The sequence below is a fragment of the Lytechinus variegatus genome, chromosome 2 (assembly GCF_018143015.1).
Source record: "Lytechinus variegatus isolate NC3 chromosome 2, Lvar_3.0, whole genome shotgun sequence".
Taxonomy (NCBI): domain Eukaryota; kingdom Metazoa; phylum Echinodermata; class Echinoidea; order Temnopleuroida; family Toxopneustidae; genus Lytechinus; species Lytechinus variegatus.
This window is the reverse complement of record NC_054741.1, coordinates 15,641,160-15,661,502: the sequence shown is the minus strand read 5'-3', so window position 1 is coordinate 15,661,502 and position 20,343 is coordinate 15,641,160. Positions and strand designations below refer to the sequence as shown.

The following is a 20,343-nucleotide window of genomic DNA, read 5'->3' as shown; positions in this document are numbered from 1 at the left end:
TTTAAAGGTTGCCGCGAGCAAAGCGAGCGAGCAAAAAGATTGCTAAAATAAAAATTTTGTGATAGATTTTCACTTAAAATAATTTCACCCCTTTCCCTTTTTTATGGATCCCTTTTAAGGGGGGGGGAGGGGTGGTCCATGGCCCCGAAGCGCCCCCTTCCATCTGTAAGCCAGTGTTAAACAGATCCAAGTGCTATCCTGTCGGCGGCAGAGGGCCGACTACATAAATCGATGGCGGAAGTTGTTTATAATGCTCCAATCCTATACGTTTAGTAAAGGATGACGTGATGACGTGGGGGGGGGGGGTATAGAGATACACTTCCTAGCCCTTCCGTATTGATATTCCTTTCCTTTTTTCTTTCACACTCTTTCTTCCTTTTCTGCACTATTAATCACAGAAGTAGTCACCCCTACCCCCTGTGCATATTTTGACCTCATAACTGGATTTAATGGTAATAAGTGACACGGAGTTGTGAAAATCCCATTATCTAAAAAACTAAAATAAATCGCTGCATAGAAATTTGCTTTTTTCAGAAGCAAAATTGAAAGTTTGTAATGTAAAATGCCATTAAAACAGAAGTGTTATCCCCCCTTTTGAAAGTGAAGACTTTTTCTTCTTTTTTTGCTCGTCAAAGTTTTCCCCGGAAAAATGTGCCCTCCCCCTTTTTGAATATCCTGGATACGCCCCTGACTGATCCGACGGTTCGGATGAAGATTTTTGTCTCTTCACAGAGAATCTTCCCTGGCAACACATATTTGGGGTGGCTGGGGCCCGTTGCAGAAAGAGTTGTAATCAATCGCAACTCTACAAAATCATGCGCAACTTGATTTTCAACCAATCAGCAGCGCGCATTTGGGACTTGCGATTGATTTTTTTTACTTGCGTTTAAGCACAACTCTTTCTGCAACGGGCCCCTGGTCACGTTTCTGTTTAATGCCTAATAATTAGGGTTGTAATCTCCGAGTAACAAACGAACAATATCCATTGTCCACCTCAAGTAAAAATTGATTGAAGGAATTGTAAACGTGTCAGGGAAAGAAATAAAGAAGAATATGGATGCATTAAGCCCCATCCTCTCACTTCTTATCGCACAACACACACGCAAAACAAAACAAAATTATCTCAAACATAATTTTATTTACGTATTACAGTTTTTTTTATAAAAGCAATTCATTTCAGAATAATTCAAAATAATTGTCAAGAAAAATATACAACAACGCGATTTTCTATAACGAGATACTTATTGTAGGTTCTCAATCAAACTTCATTTTTTTTGGGGGGTCATGTTTGTCTTTAGGTGGTTGGATGAATTCATGTTAAATCATGAAAACATTTCGACTATCAAAACAATATTTACCCATATAATATTGTAATATTGTAAAAAGAGAGTACATAAGGAGAATTCACAGTAGTGGTAAAATGAAACGAGATATTTCATTCCAGTAAATAATTTTCAACCATTTCACCTGTGTATAGGCCCTACTTACTCATATTCGAAAAGAAAAGAAAGAAAACACGTTTTTGACATCTTCTCGCAATCGCACAGAGAGTATCAATATTAAACAATAACAATAACAGTGAAAATCAGTAAAACATTATGATCTTAAAGGACAAGTCCATCCCAACAAAAAGTTGATTTGAATAAAAAGAGAAATAAACCAACAAGCATAACACTGAAAATTGCGTTAAAATCAGATGAAAAATAAGAAAGTTATGACATTTCAAGTTTTCGCTTAATTTCACAAAACAGTTATATGCACATCCTGGTCGGTATGCAAATGAGGAGATTGATGAAGTCATCCACTCACTTTTTCTTTTGTATTTTATTATATAAAATATTCGAATTTTCTCCTCATTATCAAGTGAAACAACAACTAATTCCTCCCTGAACATGTGGAACAAGCATTGTTCAATACTAATATGGTTCAGTCAAGTTGGTCTTAAATATCGTTTAATTCAAACAATAAAAAAACAAAAGAGAATGTGAGTGAGGGACATCATTGACTGTCTCATTTGCATGTCACTGAGTTGTGCATATCACTGTTTTGTGAAAAATAAATAAAATTTTAAAATGTCATTACTTTCTTATTTTACATCCGATTTTGATGAAATTTTCAGCGTTATGCTTGTTTGATTTTTAAAAAATTTAAATCAACATTTTCTGGGGTGAACTTGACCTTTAATAAACTTTATTTATGACTCTGCGGGCTGCCCTCTGCATTCGTTGGTTATTATTAGCATCATCATCATCATCATCATCATCATCATCATCATAATCATCATCATCATCATCATAATCATCATCATCATCATTATCATCACCATCACCATCATGATCATGATCATGATGATCATCATCATCATCATAAATTTACAATGTTAATTGTGGTGGCTCTGAACAGTGACTAGTTGAAAATGACAAACATTCAGAACGTTTCTGGCAAAAAAGCCTAATTCAGGGTTCACACTTTATAGGGCCTCTATACACTGTACTTTATAGGGCCTCTATACACTGTAAAAAATGAAGTGCTAGTTTAGCACTTACAGTGCTTGTATAGTGACTGCACTACGAGTGCTGATTTACTAGTTTAAATTTGAACTAGGAAATTAGTACCCGTAGTGCAGTCACGATACAAGCACTCTAAGTGCTAAATTACCGCTTCATTTTTTACAGTGTAGATGTTATGATATTATAGGGAAGCGAGAGGGGAGGGTTACTTAATAAAAGTCTTTCTCACTCCTTATCCACAGTAGTCATGGTAGTATGGCTCTAAAAGGGCATAGTGACGGTAGTCTGCTAGTATTGCACTGAATTGAAATAATTTTCATTGACACAAAATAACATAATAAATTCATGCAAAAAGAGCAAGTTCCTTCCATTCCAAAACAGAGCTAATAATACCAAAAATAACACAATTCCAAGAAAACATTCATTTGGAGAAAAATAATGTAAAAAGTCAAAAAGAGTGGAAGATTTTTTCTCCTCTTTTTCATTGGGGCAGGTTGACTAGCTCAGTTTAAGAACGAATCTCTTCATTTGGGGATCCAAATTATATTTGTTCTAAAACACTAACGCAAATAATGGAATGAGTGTATTGCGATATTGAAAGTGATTACGTCAGAGTTTGCAGGTACATTTAGGGCAAGTCTTGGCTGATTTACTAACATGCTCTCTATTCTCATAGTAGGACTTGTGAACGACCATACCTGACGGGATTTCTTGTAGACTAGGGCATCCTGGGAATGAAAAAAAAAGAATGATGTGTTGACGGGGAAACTGCTTATACTGTATTTATGTTGTTTTTAAAGAGCTTTATTAGTTGGCATGTTAATTAAAGATGAAATGAAATGAATCACCAGAATAACCATATGAATTTATATATCGCTTGATGCAATACAATACAAGACCATAATATTTATACAGCGCTCTTCACACTGACTGTATCATAGTGCTTTACAAAAGAGCAAATTGAAAATTATGAAAGAAAATTACATATAGAAATGACAAGCTAATGAAATATTAAAAAGTAATGTCTTTAATGACCGATCGATGAGATACTCCCGGGATACTCCAAGAGATGACGATTCGCGGATGCAGCGGGGAAGCTGATTCCAGATACAATAAGCATCGCATAGGCCTACTTTTCGAGCATTCAATAAATTTCTTCCTACTACATGTAGGTAGGCCTACACTCTAAAAAATGAAGTGCTAATTCAGCTCTTAAAGAGCGTGTATAGTGACTGCACTTCGGAGTGCTGATTTTTCTCGTTCAAATTTGAACTAGACAAATCAGCACTCTTAAGTGCAGTCACTATACACGCTCGAGTGTACCCATTGACGACACATGCGTGAAGAGTGGCCAACGTAGTAAACGCCTCCACAAAAAGACACGAGTGCTGTGGAGGGATTCGAACCCCGGGACCTTGTGGTTCATAGTCCAGAGACTTATCCATTGAGCCACATCATCAATCGGATAACATTATTCTTGTTAATATATATAATTATTGTGATATGATATATTATTGTAAGAGGCTATATCTTACCCGATAGAGCCATTACGTCCTTGAGTTCATTGCCTAACATGGTGAAGATCCTTTTGACACCGGCAGCACCCTAACAAAAAATAAAATCAATAAATCGCAAGATAAAAACAAAATTGATACAATCAAGATGGATGACTTCAAATATAATACCAAAGAGGTGTAGACGAAATTTAATGAAAAAGACTTGTCGATATATAGACTTAATAGTTTTTTTAAAGGAACTTACTCAAAAACAATGAATTAATGATCAGATAGATACATAAAATTAATGATAAATAAATAATTTGCATAAATTAGTGAGATAAAATGCACAGATAAATAAACAAAAAACAAAAATGAATATAGACCTGAGTATGTTATACCTTTGGGTAACCAAATGATTTCATAGACAACAGGTTAACTTCAATCAAATAGAGCCAAAAAGAACGCAGATAAATAACGCCGACTTGGCTTGAAAACACCTACTAAAATTATGATTTGTTTAAGGACAAGTCCACACCGAAAAGGATGTTTTTGATAAAAAGAGAAAATCCAACAAGTATAACACTGAAAATTTCATCAAAATCGGATGTAAACTAAAAAAGTCATTACGTTTTAAAATTTCGCTTCATTTCACAAAACAGTTATGCACATCCTGATCGGTATGCACATGAGGAGACTGATGACGTCATCCACTCACTATTTCTTTTGTCTTTTATTATATGAAATATGCAATATTCTAATTGTCTCCTCATTATCAAGTGAAACAGTTAAGTCATCCCTGAACATGTGGATTTGGCATTGGTTAATACTATATGGAAACATTTTTTACACTAGTTCCGAAGCCCGTTCCGAGGACCCTCCTTTTTACAATAAGCCCGCTCCAAGGCCCCCGTTTTTTGTCTCGCCCCAGGCACATACCTACTACTTCTTTGGTCGAGTACCCCCTCCCCCGGGGTCTTGGCCCCGATTCCCGGGAAGAGCATGCTCGATGTGTTCCAATTTACACCTTGCTCACAAAATCCTCTCTACAAAGATAGTAGGCCTATATATATTTTTTTCATACGAGACAGGCCCTGGGCTGGAACCCTGGAATGGACTGGAACTGGACGGGAGTCCCCGACATTGGAAGAGACTTACAGAAAAAGCAAGTATGCTTATTCTCGTCATATATCACACACAATAATTGTTCTCTGTAGGAAAAATGCACTGGGTACGTGGCATCGCAACATATATATATATATATATTTTACTTAATAAAGGCGTGTTTGTCGGAATAAACCATTTAAAGCCATACAGAGACTGGTTGGTTTTTCATTGGTTTATCGAGTTGTAATTGGGAAAGTCCCGATCCTGTTTCATCAAATTACTACTTACACCACAAGCAAGGCCCCAAAGGATTGGTCGTCCTAGGAAAACTGCCCTCGCTCCTCTCCCTAATGCTTTGAAGATATCGGTACCCGACCGAATTCCACCATCTAAATATACCTCAACATTACTGTCTCCAACAGCGTCTACGACTTCAGCTAACGCATCAATCTGGGAATAAAACACGAATTTTTTTTTTATATCTAATCTAGTTTATCTTTAAGTAATTACTATTGCATTCTAACGAAGTAGCTCGTTCAAAATGGAAAACTACTTGATGAGGGGCATGGGATAATGGGACGCGAAGAGAGGCGCTTTTTTGAAAAAAAAATAAAAAGCAAGCAAGCAAAAAAAAATGTTGGCCGGGTTAATCAATGATTCCCCAGACTCTGGCGCCAAAGCTACATTATCAAAAGAGATTTTAAAAAAAAACTTGGTGAGGCCGGAAAATGTCTCTATAATACTGATTAAAAGCAATAGATTTCATGTTTTCTTATGATTGAAAGAGTGTTGCCGATGATTTACATCGAAAAAAAGGGAAAAAAGACAGGCTATGAACATTTACAGCCAAACTGTGATATTTTGCATTAATTTGCATTATCAATTAAAAATAAATTTGAATAGGCCTATTTTGGTACAATAAGATATGTTGACAATTATAATAATAATAACAAAATTTCTAATGCGCACATTTCCATTCCAAGGAATGCTCAAGGCTCCTGGCAATTCAATATAAATTCAACATAATTAACAGTAAATTAGAAAAAAAATTAAATCATACATAAAAAAATAAACCCTGGAATCCATTAGGAGAAGGGTTTCTTATTGTACATGTTACTTGACATTACATAGGGTTTTCAAGTTTGTATGGAAAGACTAAAGAGAAGATGAGATTTGAACTTGTTCTAGAGACGGGGTGTAGCAGCAAAGAATGCTCTGTTATCCCATGCCTTCTCTCTATTCTCATTCATTTCAGAACATATATAATTTCAAATACTATGAGTTTCCAAGCTGCTGTATTTTGGTGAATTATTATACTTATATAGGCCTACATGAATTATTATACTTATATAGGCCTACATGAATTATATCTATATTATATTCATAACGGCCAGAACATGCATCGTACTCTAAAAGCAGTGTATTAGCGGGCGACCATTCATCGGTCAGTAAAAATAAAAATGGAAAGATCCGTGATAATTACCGGAGCTGGTGCACCATCAAGTTGCCTTCCACCATGCGCTGACACAATGATCCCGGCAGCACCAGCATCTACGGCCTCTTTGGCGGCCTCCGCTAAAGAGGATGAGAAAACCAATAATAAGAAACATTGTATATTATTAAACGGATTATCCGTCTTTCATAATATTACAATTATAATTAGAATTGAATTGTTCCGAATTATCATGCGGAGGACATGCACTCATTGATCGCTTTTAAAAGTTCCATTAGCTTCGATGTGAATACGTGCATTCCAGTAAAGCTTATATCATAGAGCTATGCTTATATATAGGGTAAGTCAGAATTAATGCAATAGCCATTCAGATAAGTTTACAGGGGGTACAACCGAGGAGTGGGAGTTGAAGGATACGATAGTTTGAGAAAAGGAGCAGAAGTGGGATAAAGGATGGGTGCAGGAGTGCATCTGGAAGCAGGCCCGGGGGTAAAAGTACGAGTGGGAGCGAGAGTGGAAGTTGGAGTAGGCGTTGGAATAGGGATAGCCCAAGGAGTGAGAATAATTATGAGTAAGATTGGAAACGGGAGTGAAAGTACGAGTGGGAGCCGGGGAGTGGAAGTACGAGTGGGAGTGGGAGCGGGAGTGGAAGTTGGAGTAGGTGAAGAAATAGGGATAAACTAAGGAATGAGAATATGAGTAAGATTGTATGGAAACGGGCCTGAAAGTAGGAGTGAGAGCGAGAGTGGAAGATGGCGTAGGGACGAGGGTGGAAGTTGTAGGGAATAAGAATAGGAATAAGATAAGGAGTGAGATTAGGGGTGGAACTGGGGAAGGAGTTGAGTCGGAGTTGGCATGGGATGGAAGAAATAGGAGAGGGAGTGGGAGTATATGAGAAAAAGAAAGAAAGACATACATCAGCCCCATGGACGTGCGTAATCATGACGTGCATCGCTATACAACATAATTATCTTTGGGTTTACTTTTTGTTTGGAAGAGTCAGATAATAAGAAACCTATTTTGGGGAGTACTGAATATCTTGGCCCATTTCAAACAACTCTTGCTCTCTTGACATTGGTTTGATGAAATTCTTGCTCTTACGCATTCCAATTATAGTTTGTCGACGCCGAAAACTATATATACACTGTACATGTACACATTATAGCATCCTACTCGTTTTCCTGTTTCGTGTACATGTAGATTCATCTCTGAATCTTGAGATCTAATTTCAGGGTGACACAAAACACTCTTGGATGAAGATTAGATACGTTGTTTTGATAAAATAAATCAGGAATGTTTTTGGACGAGTATACATATTCATTCCTTGTCTCCAGTGCAGACACCTGAAGATTATTGCTACAAGCATGGAAATGTTCAATTAGTTTAGCTGCAAAACACATATAAGGGACTGACGAGATAACGAGGAGTCGGAGAGTCGAGCACTAAATAAAACAAGTATGATGGGAGCTGCAGGAGTCAAAGTAGTAGTTGGTGGGGGATTGGGAGTGGGAGTGGGGAGTGGGGGCGTGGAAGTTGACATTTCGAGTGGAAGCGGGAGAGGGAGTGGAAGTTTGGAGTGGGGGCAGGAGTGGAAATAGGAGTAGGGGCGCGGAAGTGGAAGTTTCGAGTGGGAGCTGGAGAAGAAATGGGAGCGGGAGTGGAAGTTTGGAGTGGGATGGGAGTGGAAATAGGAGTGGGAGCGCGGAGAAGGAGTAGTATTGGTGGAAGGGGAAGGTTGAATGATAGAGAGAGAGAGAAAGAGAAGGATTATAGTGATAGTGGGAAACGGAATAGGAGTTACAATGCGAGAGTGCTTAAGACGGAGTACGAATTTGGGTTTTGGGGTACAGTGATAGGAAGGAGGAGTTGGAATATCGAGTGGAAATAGAATTAGTGCGATTAGGATCGAATTAGATTATGAATGTGATTAGGGGTATAGGAGAAAAAATTAGGAGTTGGTGCCTGAGAATAGAAAAATAGTCGAACATGTCAAAGAGGGTTAAAGAAATTTTTCCATCTGAATAAAATTATCCTTAATACCTGTGAGGATTCCTTTGCAAACGATTGGCAATGATGTTATCGATTTCAGCCATTCGAAATCGTCCCACGTGATTGGTGAGTTATGCTGATCTGGGAGATACCTTTTAACAAGGTTGATGTCCCCAGACGCTTTGGCTTCGTGTACTTCTGGAATGTCGATGAAAAGATTTATACACCTAGAACGGTTTAACAGTGAAGACAAATAATAATAATGATAACAACTACTACAAATGATAAGTTGTTATATAGCGCTTAGTACAACGCAACGACGTCTCTAAGCGCTCTACAGACATTACCCAATAATTGTTGCATAAAAAAATACACGTTTACAACCAAAAGAGTAAACTTGGACACTATTAGTATAATCAATTTAACCCCGATGATTAAAACAACATTCACATTAATTACTCCTCTCCATCCACCCATGAGAGACGCAACAGTGAAATTACAGGGATTCAAAATAAATCAAGTTTAGATGTGGTTATAGGAAACTTTCGAACTTGAATTTTAATTTGAATACGACAAAGTTATTCCAAATTCAAATAGATTCAAATTAGAATCTGAAAGGTTTAAATAAAATCAAGTGTCAGTTAGTTGACAAACCATTGTCGATCTGCATTTATTTTGAATCAATGAATTCACGGTGTTACTCTCAGCAATAATACAGAGGATTTGATTGAACTGACATGTATGGTAAATACTAAAATGGTGACCGATTGAACAACGATCGGGCAGCATCCAGTTCATCCCAGAATCATACCACAGGGTATAGTACACCAGTAGGTCCTTACAGAATACAAGGCCTGCAGCGGTGACGGAGATACTGCAGGTACCTAGTTCATTTATGCTAACAATATTTATGTTCTATATCATGAAAAATAGTTAATACAATTTCATGAAGAACTTATTATTCAAAAAGAAATATGCGGAAGGCAGACCTATAGTTTGGATCGGTGTTGAGATGTCCTTCTTCAGCAAAGTTATCATCAAGTTCATCCCAGTTGACTGTTACTGGCGAATCAACCGTAAGAACAATTGCTTTGAAGCCCGCCCTCTCTGCTTGCCTCACGATGTGTTCTGTATGCTTTCGATTCTTGAAGATGTAGGTCTGCATCCAACGGAATCCACCGGGTGCAGCTTCTGCTACGTCTGCGATGGTAACGGAAGCTTCACTTGATAGAATCATTAAACTCCCTGATTCCTCAACACCTGGGAAATTATGCCACGAAAGTATAGACGTTAAATTTTAAACTATATATCTGACGGAAATAAAGTGACGAATGTACATCTCTACTGTTAATGTAGTCTGCTATGCAGACTCTGAATGGCTCGTGAGGTGGGATCTGCTGGTTTGCGAAGCAAACCAGCCTGAAAGGGCGAGCGAAGCGAGCCACTTCTGCAGCCTCAGTAGACATAGTCTGCTATGCAGACTCGTTGAATCAGCTGAGGTACACACACTGCAGATGTGGGTCTACATTTGTAGACTATACTGTTAATGCATGTCAACAGCCCTTGTCTTCCCCCAAAATGCATATCTGGGTTTAGTCTTAGTTTGTTTTCTAAAAAGGAGGGGTGCAGAAAATAATATAGTGTAGTTCTAAGCACAGATCTAAAGGGAATGGGGAGGGGGAGAGGGAACATGTCTCTTTTTTGTATTTTAACACCCTTGTCCCTTAGACCCCCCTCCATTTATACATCCCTATTTTTTGAAACGAGGATAAAAATTGGCACCTTACTTGACTGGAGCCAGTAGGCAGGCTCATTTCGCTTAGTCTTAATTTTTTTTAGTAGAATTATTAAGATTTTTCAGTAATATAGTATAACCTTTCATGATTAGTTTTTTGACAAACAAAACAGGGACTTTTCAGCAGCAAGAATTGACCCTTCCCTGTTCATCAACAATTTTGCCACACTAAATAAATCCAGTTTGTAACCCCTCTCGCCTGCAATGAAAACTTAGACCTGCCCAAGGTACATATTTTTTTTTATATATTATCCGATTTAAGAATGATGTTTACCTTTCGCTGATTCCCTTTCCCCGTTAGGATGAGCATAAACATGTAAAGCTGAGGGGGCAGCACAGATGGGTACGCTGATCCGATGGCCAAGTACTGTCGTAGTGATGTCGCGGTCACCGATACCACACATTATACGAGGACGAATAATATACCTTCACAGAAAAGACCATATTCTCATTTACAGAGTTATTAAATTCGATTCAAAGTTTGTTTCTGCAAAATTTATTATGGATTGTACGTTTCAGAACACAAACATTCGAAAGATAGATAAAAAATAGATAGATAAATGGCATTTATTGAAATGAAATCCAATTTGCAGCCTAAGGCTGAATTACGTAAATTTTAAACAGAGAAAAAATACACTAATCATATAAAAGCATGTAATAAAAAATATAGGAATGCATAATATACGGAAGGGGGATTGTGGTATATGCAATTTGCACGATTCATTACACATTACACAATATTAGTTTTTATTTACTTTTTGCTGCATGATTTGAGATCTTTTCATTTAGATGTTAAGAATATTTTTTTAATCGAATACGCCCCCCCGGGGGGGGGGGGGGCTTCCATTGACGAGTGGATACCATGCGCGACCATGGGGTCTCGAAAAGCACCCTAAACACGAATTTTCCATTTTCGGAAAATGCATGCACCCCTTATCAGCTATTGGCATGTGGAAGCCTACCCCGGGGGGCCACTTACATTGACGAGTGGATACCATGCGCGACCAAAAAAACACGTAAAAAGGATGTCTTTTTCACGATAGGGCACGTTACGTACGTAACGTGATAAGGGTGTCAAAAACACAAAAATAATGAAAAAAGGGTATCTATTTCGCTAGGAAAATTACGTGTTTAGGGTCGAATTTGCGGGGATGATAAAACAAAATTAAATGTTTTATAAAGGATGTCCTTTTTGCCCCAACACTACGTGTTTAGAGTCCGATTTGCGCGAGGTGTAGAAGGTGGGGTCGTACTAAACCAAAAAAGGTAAAGCCGACGACCGAAGGACCCGTGACAATAAAACATTCCTGTACTTGTTTAGGGGTTCATTTCAGGGAATATTTGCCAAGAGTATCGTTTTGTTTCCAATACTTGTTAAGGGTAGGGTTTCACACGCCAATACTTGTTGAGAGGTGCATTTTCAGAATATGGAAATTACGTGTTTAGGGTGCTTTTCGAGACCCCATGGTCGCGCATGGTATCCACTCGTGAATGGAAGTGGCCCCCCCCCCGGAACCCTACCCTACCAAGTATTGGAAACAAAACGATACCCTTGGCAAGTTCCCTGAATTGACCCCCAAAACAAGTACAGCGATATTTTTATTGTTATGTCACGGAAGTCGGTCGTCGGTGTTACCTTCACCAATATCGTTGAGTTTAGTACAGCCCCACCTCCCATATCTCGCGCAAATCAAACTCTAAACACGTTGTGTTGAATCTTGGGTCAAAAGTACATCCTTTATTTAACAGTTTAGTCTTAATTGTTAACACCCTCGCAAACTTGACCCTAAACACGTAGCTTTCTTAGCGCAAATAGAAACCCTTTTTTTCATTATTTTCATAGTGTTTTTGACACCCTAATCACGTAACGTACGTAGCGTGCCCTATCTTGAAAAAGACATCCTTTTTTACGTGTTTTTTTTGTCGCGCATGGTATCCACTCGTCAATGTAATTGCCCCCCCCCCCCCGTGATACGGCCACATGAATGATTCAAAACAAAGCGCCGCAGCAACAACAACAATACTACTACTACTACTACTACTACTACTAACAATAATAATAGTAATGATAATGATAATAATAAAATCGACATAATTATATAGTGTAAAATCTACTCTGTATAGCGATCAAGGCGCAATAGTGGGGGTTCAGAAGACTTTGGAATTCGCGAGTCATAGGATAACTGAATTATAAAGGAAAAACTTGGACCCGGAGAAGCGCCTTGATAGTCTAGAGAAGGCAAACCAAGTGCTAGAAAAGAGGGCTGCTCGCCAAGATGTTGAGGCGAACTTGACTGAACGTATAGCTAAACTAGCACATCAATGATGTGGAGCTCATCCGGCATCTCACAACACAATTTAACACAATTTTCATTTCAGCCCAGTTGACACTGTAGTGAATTATATTGGTGACATAAATTGAGGATATAGAATTGAAATTGATGAAGAAATGTCATAGAGACAGGAATCAACACTGAAACTGATCACCATTTTTTCATTAATTCACCAGAACATCCTCCACATTGCATATTCCAAAGGACTTGCCTCTCAAAAACTGAAAGAAACTAGAACTGTAGAATGCTAATTCCTGCTCAGCCTTATTTTCATACCCTTCATTATTCAGTGAGCAGTAATCACTCAAGTATTAATAGTTTTACAACTTGTTGAGGTCAATTGAAAGTTGGCTTTAGTGGTTTCCATATATTGTCGTGTATTCGGGACCATTGGTTATTTTAGTTGGGGGCTTAAATGAAGATTAATGAGGAACCATCAAAAAAATTATTTGCAGTTAAAATCATAAGCATTTATTTAAAGTTTGAGTATAGTTGAGTATTAACGAAGAATCAAAGTACAGCAGGCAATGGAAACAAATTATCAGAAGTATGATAGTCGTTAAGTCTTGAAGTCAGTCAATCTATCTGGATCGATTGTGGGTCTAGTATATACCGTGTCTATCCAATAATCAAGAAGTTTCATTTACATCATTAGTTTTGGGGTGTAACAATTTAAGGTGAGTGATCTAATCTTGATCTGATTGGTCTACGGGTAACTGTCTATCATTTTATCAAACTCTCTCTGGTATAAGGGGTGTGGTTATTCTCTGTGCAGAGACTGGGCCTGGTAGTGTGAGGCATACTTCATAGAACTTTTGTTCCTTCAAGTTACATGTAGCTGAAGTCATGGAGTGATGGTATAATATGGTCAGGGTTTAGGAGTTAAATGGTATTGGGTGTTTCGGAATTCTAAGATGACATTGGGGGTAATTTCGGGGTAATTTGTAAACAATTGAATGTGAATAACTGAACAGGAAGTTAAACTATATACTACACAACAATATATATATACTCCCAAAGTGATATATTTTTTATTTGGCAGCCATTTCAAAAGTGCATAGTTTTTTTTGAGGCGCTCTGTACACTACAACCATGTGCACTACAAAATGTAAATCACTCATTCAATAAACAAGTTATGATATAAACCTTGTTCTCTACCCGTTTCTACTCCTTGTGTGGTGAAATACACTGTTAGAAAATTTATCCTTAAAATAAAAGAAGTTCCTGCAGCAGAGTCTCGAGAACAACTGTAATCTTAACAGATTGCGTAATCTTACAGGAAATTCGTATTTGGTGTATGGAACCTTACAAATTTCCTGTAATAAAACACTCTTTTCCCCTTTTTAAACAGACCTGTTCTGTTAAATTGCAGAAAAATTCCTGTTTTATGAATTTACAGAATGATTCTGTTATTGCTTTTTGCAAAATATTCTTTCATTTTTCTGTAAAATCAGGTTTTTTTAACAGTGTAAGGTTGGCAACGTTTGGCATATTTTCTCTTGTACTATGGGACAGATTCTTAATTTTTTTCCTACTGTCAGTTTCCATTACAGCTATTCATCATATAACTTGAATTGTTTTTTTTTTTTCTAAATGAAAAATAGAGATTGAATTATAACTATTTTCTTGCAATTTTACTTTCCATCAACATAGAGCGTACACAAAAAATATGCCCAAAATTCAAATTTAGAGCGCTATACAAAAATGATCCCCACTATGAAAAATAAATTGCAGCTGTATGGAAAAAAATTATTTTTGGTTACAATTATTTTAATGAGCTTTTCCAAGTGTGTGCTCTGTAGTACTTCATTGGTATACCATAGATCATCTACATCTAGATTGCCAGGGGTTTCCCTATATGCATGCAGGGTGGTTGCAGCCGGATGTAAAGTAAATATAGCATGCATGCAACATGTAAACAACGCAATAATGCACTGGTGAAATCCGAAATGGTGGCCAGAGACCCACATTGTCCAGCATACAGGTCGCTGAAGACATATAAAAACATGTATAGCGATAACAAACACGGGCTTGTCATGAGGGTATTTCGTAAAATTCGTTACTGCATGGTGCATTTAATATTATCGGCAATCGAGATCATGTTTTACGAATACCTACAATTGTTCAAAACTCCCGGGGGCCACTTACATTGACGAGTGGATACCATGCGCGACCAAAAAAACACGTAAAAAGGATGTCCTTTTCACGATAGGGCACGTTACGTACGTAACGTGAAAAGGGTGTCAAAAACACAAAAATAATGAAAAAAGGGTATCCATTTCGCTAGTAAAATTACGTGTTTAGGGTCGAATTTGCGGGAATGATAAAACAAAATTAAAATGTTTTATAAAGGATGTCCTTTTTGCCCCAACACTACGTGTTTAGAGTCCTATTTGCGCGAGGTGTAGAAGGTGGGGTCGTACTAAACCAAATAAGGTAAAGCCGACAACCAAAGGACCTGTAACAATAAAACATTCCTTTACTTGTTTAGGGGTTCATTTCAGGAAATATTTGCCAAGAGTATCGTTTTGTTTCCAATACTTGTTAAGGGTAGGGTTTCACACGTCAATACTTGTTAAGGGGTGCATTTTCAGAATATGGAAATTACGTGTTTAGGGTGCTTTTCGAGACCCCATGGTCGCGCATGGTATCCACTCGTGAATGGAAGTGGCCCCCCCGGGTCAAAACTACAGCGCCGGGCTACAGGGTTATCAATATGATGGAGCCGGTGATGATGGAGGACATTTAACAAAATTGCCGTGCAAGATCATTGGTTCAAAGGTAACAGATGAGATTGTCATAGGGCAAAGAATACTGAGGACAAGAGAGAGGAAGGGGGGGGGGTCATTATACACTATCAAACATCAGAACGAAGAATAATTTGAAACCCCTACCTTTCAAATGCATTGATGCTATCCTGATAAGTCCACCTACGGCCTGCTGCATAATTATAATAATCCCATCCTTCTTTTTCTATGATTTCCTTCGCCTTTGCCTGGAAGTCGTCCATAGAAAGACGTCGCAGCTCCTGTGAATTGATCATGACTACATACCCGGCTACTTACTACATACAGACGCAGGTAAATCAGGCTTTTCTTTGTAATATTCGTTAGCTACGTCGGCCGTCTGCGTGCATGTTGCACATGATGCATGGGACAATAATCACGTATTTGGGCGTGTGTTTATGAATCAAGGTACTAATGGATTGTTCGTTTTTCCGTTCCAATCATGAAGAAGCAAAAACGGAAACCAGCCGCGTGGTTCAGTTCCGAACTGGTCTGGAAATTGACCATTGACCCGTGATGACACGATACCACCGACACAATGCACTGGTCAAAAACACCATGGACCTAGTACGTAATAGATCCATGGTCAAACCATGGAGCTATAAAACGCAGATAGCTCCATTGTCAAACTAGTCTGCAGGCACAGACCCTGATTGAAACTTTCAGCAAGTGTGTCTCCACGCATAGACTAGCACATATAAAACTTGCTGAGGGCCTTCAGTACATAAGGCATGAGTAGGCTACACATTGACTTGATTTTATTCATGTATTTATACATAATATTCATATTAGTATAATCATTCATATTATATGCCCTTTGGTAAGTCATTGATCCTCATTACCAGAGGAGAGGACCTTAAGCCGTCGGTCCCCTGGTTGCTTGCTCACAGGCATTCGTGTTTTCTTAGCAGTCAGGTAAAAACCTCTGTATATTACACACGAGTGGAGCACCATAGGCTCTATGAGCTTGAGAACGACGTTCCAAAAAAAATACATCGAAACATAATTATACATTGGCTTAAAGAATACATTGAATGATGCGAACACCAAACGAGAGGTAAAAGAAGAGCAAGAGAGACAGAGTGAGGGGTGAAAAACAAAGTGGGAAAGAGAGAAGCATGAAGAGAGTACTAATAATATATAAAATACAAGACATCATTTTTTAATAACGAAGACTCGTTGGGGAGGTATTTTGTTTGTATAATAATCACAAACAATAGCAAAAGAAGGAATTGCGAAAGTGTGGTTGTATATTAAATTATGTAGCCATGCAATGGTAATACAACATATATGACAATATTATCAGCCTTGTGCTTCATATTTTGAAAGAAGGAAATTTTAAACTTTGAAGAAATTTTTTGTTGGGCACGAACGAATATAAATACAGTGCATGCGTCAAAAAAAAAACCTATACACTTTTGAAATGGCTGCCAAATAGAAAGTATATCACTTTTTTGGGAAAGACTTATATATATGGAAAGTCAAGAAAGTCATCTTTCAAATGACACCAAAATGTTGGAAAACTTTTCATGCTTGAGCGAGCACTGCCCACTTAAACAAAGGGTATGGAAATTAGGGTGGGCAGGAATTAGCCTGCCAATTTCTTTCAGTTTTTGAGATGCGAGTCCCTTGGAACTTGCAAAGTTGAGGGTGTTTTGATAAATCAATGATCATCATCATCAATTTAGGTATTTATATCAAATTTTAAGAATTATTAAATTGAAATTTAATGCATGAGTGAACATGAAATACATTTTTTCACCTTTTCAAGTGTATCTCAGCTATTTGTTCATGGAAGTCAGAATAGGGATATGACTTAGGTGGGGGAAGTAGGTTGATGGGTAATGGGTCAACAGAACACTTAACCCCCCCTCTCTCTCTCTACCCCTTTCACCCCTCCTGTGAGACTAGTCTTTGCTAGGGTGAGCAGGAATTAGCCTTCCAGCTTTTTTAGGCGAGTCCTTTGGAACTTGCAAAGTTGCAAAGTTAAGGGTGTTATGCGTAACTTACTGATAAATTGAGATCAGTTTTGGTTTCTTAAGCCAATTTCATGAGTTACTAAATTGAAATGTAATGCACAGGAATTGTAATTTCAGTGTAGCATTTTTAGTTTATTATGTGGAGCTTAGCAAGTGTTCTTGTAAGAGTCAAATTAATGTGATGGTACCTGTTACATGCAAAGGGTGAGATAGGGTAAGACTGGGTTAAAGGGACATTCTTTGTGTTCTCTTACAAATTAAATGTCATGTACTCACCTCCACCCCTTTCATTCCACTGGATGGTATTTAAAACTTAAAGTGCCAATGACTTATGGTTGATGGGTCTTTCTTTTCCATTGAATGATTATTAAAAACTTATAATTATGATTTATGAAATAATTTATTGAAAAAGCGGAATGTTTTATTGATAATTTATTGAAAAGGTTGAATATTTGATTGATCACATTGATTGAGTTGATTTTGAATGATTGATAGGTACATTTTCAGAATTTATTATCAAATTGACAGTCTGCTTTGCACTTAATTCGTACATGTAATAGCAATCAGTCTCAATCTCAACAGGAGAAGGGAGGGACGGACCTGTAGGAGGGAGGCTAAACGTTCTGTTGACCCTTTTACCATCAGCTTACTTCACCCACTGAAGTACAATATTATAGCCCTATTATCCTGACATCAATGAACACACTGCTGAGACCCACATTGTAAAGTTAAATGCTGCAATTAAAGAGTGTAATTGACGCTCACTCATGCATGGAATTTCAATTTGATATTTCATGAAATTTTCTCGAACAATTTAAATTGATAATGAATGACCATTAATTCATCACAACACCCTCAAGTTTGCAAGTTCCAAGGGACTCACCTCTCAAAAACTGAAAGAAACCGAAAGGCTAATTCTTGCCCACCCTAATTTTCATACCCTTTGTTTAAGTGGATATTGCTCACTCAAGCATTAATATTTTTCCAACATTTTGGTTTCATGTGAAAGATGACTTTATTGGCTTTCCATATATATAAGTCTTTCCCCCAAAAGTGATATACTTTTTATTTGGCAGCCATTTCAAAAGTGTATAGTTTTTTTGGGACGCACTGTAGAAAGAGAAGTACAAATGTAAGGGCCCTGCAGTATGTCGAATAGATTTATGGGCAATAGCTGTTCTTGGGTTTTCTAAATGAATATTTGTAGAGGTACGTTCGGGTTGGGTAATTATGAATAAATGTATTGAAACGGAGCATTTTTAAAAGGTTGTCTGGAAGTTCGCGGATTTGGAATCTGTAGGCATACATGAAAAGAGCAATTTGAACGCAATGAATGTCATATATGGTTAGGGTTCTCTTCTCAGCTTATGGAACAATTAATGGGTTGGAATGAGCTCGATAGACTGAGTGTATACAAAAACGAACAGCTTTTTCTGAATAAGAAATAAAGAGTTCTTTTTTTTGACAAGCCAATGCAACATTACAATATGAAATACAATTAAGGCAATATAATTAAATATAGTAAATACTGTTTGCGAGGAATAAATGATCTGACCTTATATAATATACCGACTCCACGTGATACTGAAGTAACAATTATGTGTATTCCAGTTTAATTCATCATCGACAGTAATACCTAAAAACTTTGTTGTTGTTTTCTGATCGATTTTCATAACATCAATAGAAATATCAAAGGACCGAATATCAATATTGGAGCGCTAATTTTTAAAGTATATGTAATTTTTTTTTTTACATGTAATGATAACTTGTTACTTCTATACCACGTGGAGACTTTGGGTAGTTCTGTATTAATAGTTTCGATAAGATAAAGAAGGTCATGGTGGGGAAAATACATTCGTGTCACCTGCAAATGAAATTAGGCCTAATTTAAGTAATGAAGACGATTTACAAATATCATTTATATACATAAAATACAACAAAGGACCAACTATTGAACCTTGGGGAATTCCACATTTGATGGGTAAAATATTGGAGTTGAAATTATTATAAGATATGTGTTGTTCTTGGTCTGAAAGATAATTAGAAAACCACGTATACCATAATATTGCAATTTTCCAGTAATATCGAATAAGTGTGTCAAAAGCCTTACTTATATCCATAAATACACCAAGTACATGTTTTTTCCTAGAAAGAGAAGCCGAGATTTTATCACAAAGTTCAGTAAGTGCTATATCTGATGAATTGTTTTTTGACAAAATATAATGTAATTTATATATATATATATATATGTGTGTGTGTGTGTGTGTAGCTATACATGAAAACAGCTTTGGCAACTCTTATTTTAAATATTGTGTGAAGAGAACAATGAAGATGAAGAGGACAATGGTAGGCGTAGCTTTAATCAAGGTTCCCCAGAGCTATCTACCCTTCTGAAAAATTGGTGATGCCGAAAAAATGTCTCCGCCGGGAATCGAACCCGGCCCCCCGCTTTGAACGCCGGTGCCTTAACCACTAGACCACAGAGACGGGTTAGTAATTTCACCCGACAAAGGAAATTATAATTGGTATGGTGTCGAAAATCTGTCTATCTGACGGTCAATTGGATCAGGGTCGCCCTAGCCACTAAACCGTCTCTGTGGTCTAGTGGTTAAGGCACCGGCGTTCAAAGCTGGGGACCCAGGTTCGATTCCCTGCGGAGACATTAAATTTTGTCGGCATCACCAATTTTTCCAAAGGGTAGATAGCTCTGAGGAACCTTGATTTAAGCTACGCCTACCATTGTTCTCTTCATCCATTTCTTCACACAATATATTTATATATATATATATATAAGTTGGCCAATTTAAAAAATGAGAATAATAACAATGAATAAGGGTATATAATTATGAACGCTACATATTCATAAGATCCCATTTACCCAAGTCTAATCAGGTT

At 37.5% G+C, this 20,343-nt stretch overlaps 1 protein-coding gene across 1 annotated transcript; it reads right to left on the bottom strand.

Annotated features, from left to right (window-relative positions):
* Positions 1 to 2,834: 2,834 nt before the first annotated feature.
* LOC121407420 ((S)-2-hydroxy-acid oxidase GLO1-like) lies at positions 2,835 to 16,040 on the bottom strand. The gene is made up of 8 exons (XM_041598486.1): positions 15,578 to 16,040; positions 10,625 to 10,776; positions 9,545 to 9,815; positions 8,607 to 8,782; positions 6,597 to 6,688; positions 5,402 to 5,563; positions 4,046 to 4,115; positions 2,835 to 3,238 (listed from the first exon to the last, which is right to left on the bottom strand). Exons 1-8 carry the CDS (start codon positions 15,724 to 15,726, stop codon positions 3,120 to 3,122), a joined length of 1,191 nt encoding a protein of 396 aa, XP_041454420.1. The 5' UTR covers positions 15,727 to 16,040; the 3' UTR covers positions 2,835 to 3,119.
* Positions 16,041 to 20,343: the final 4,303 nt, after the last annotated feature.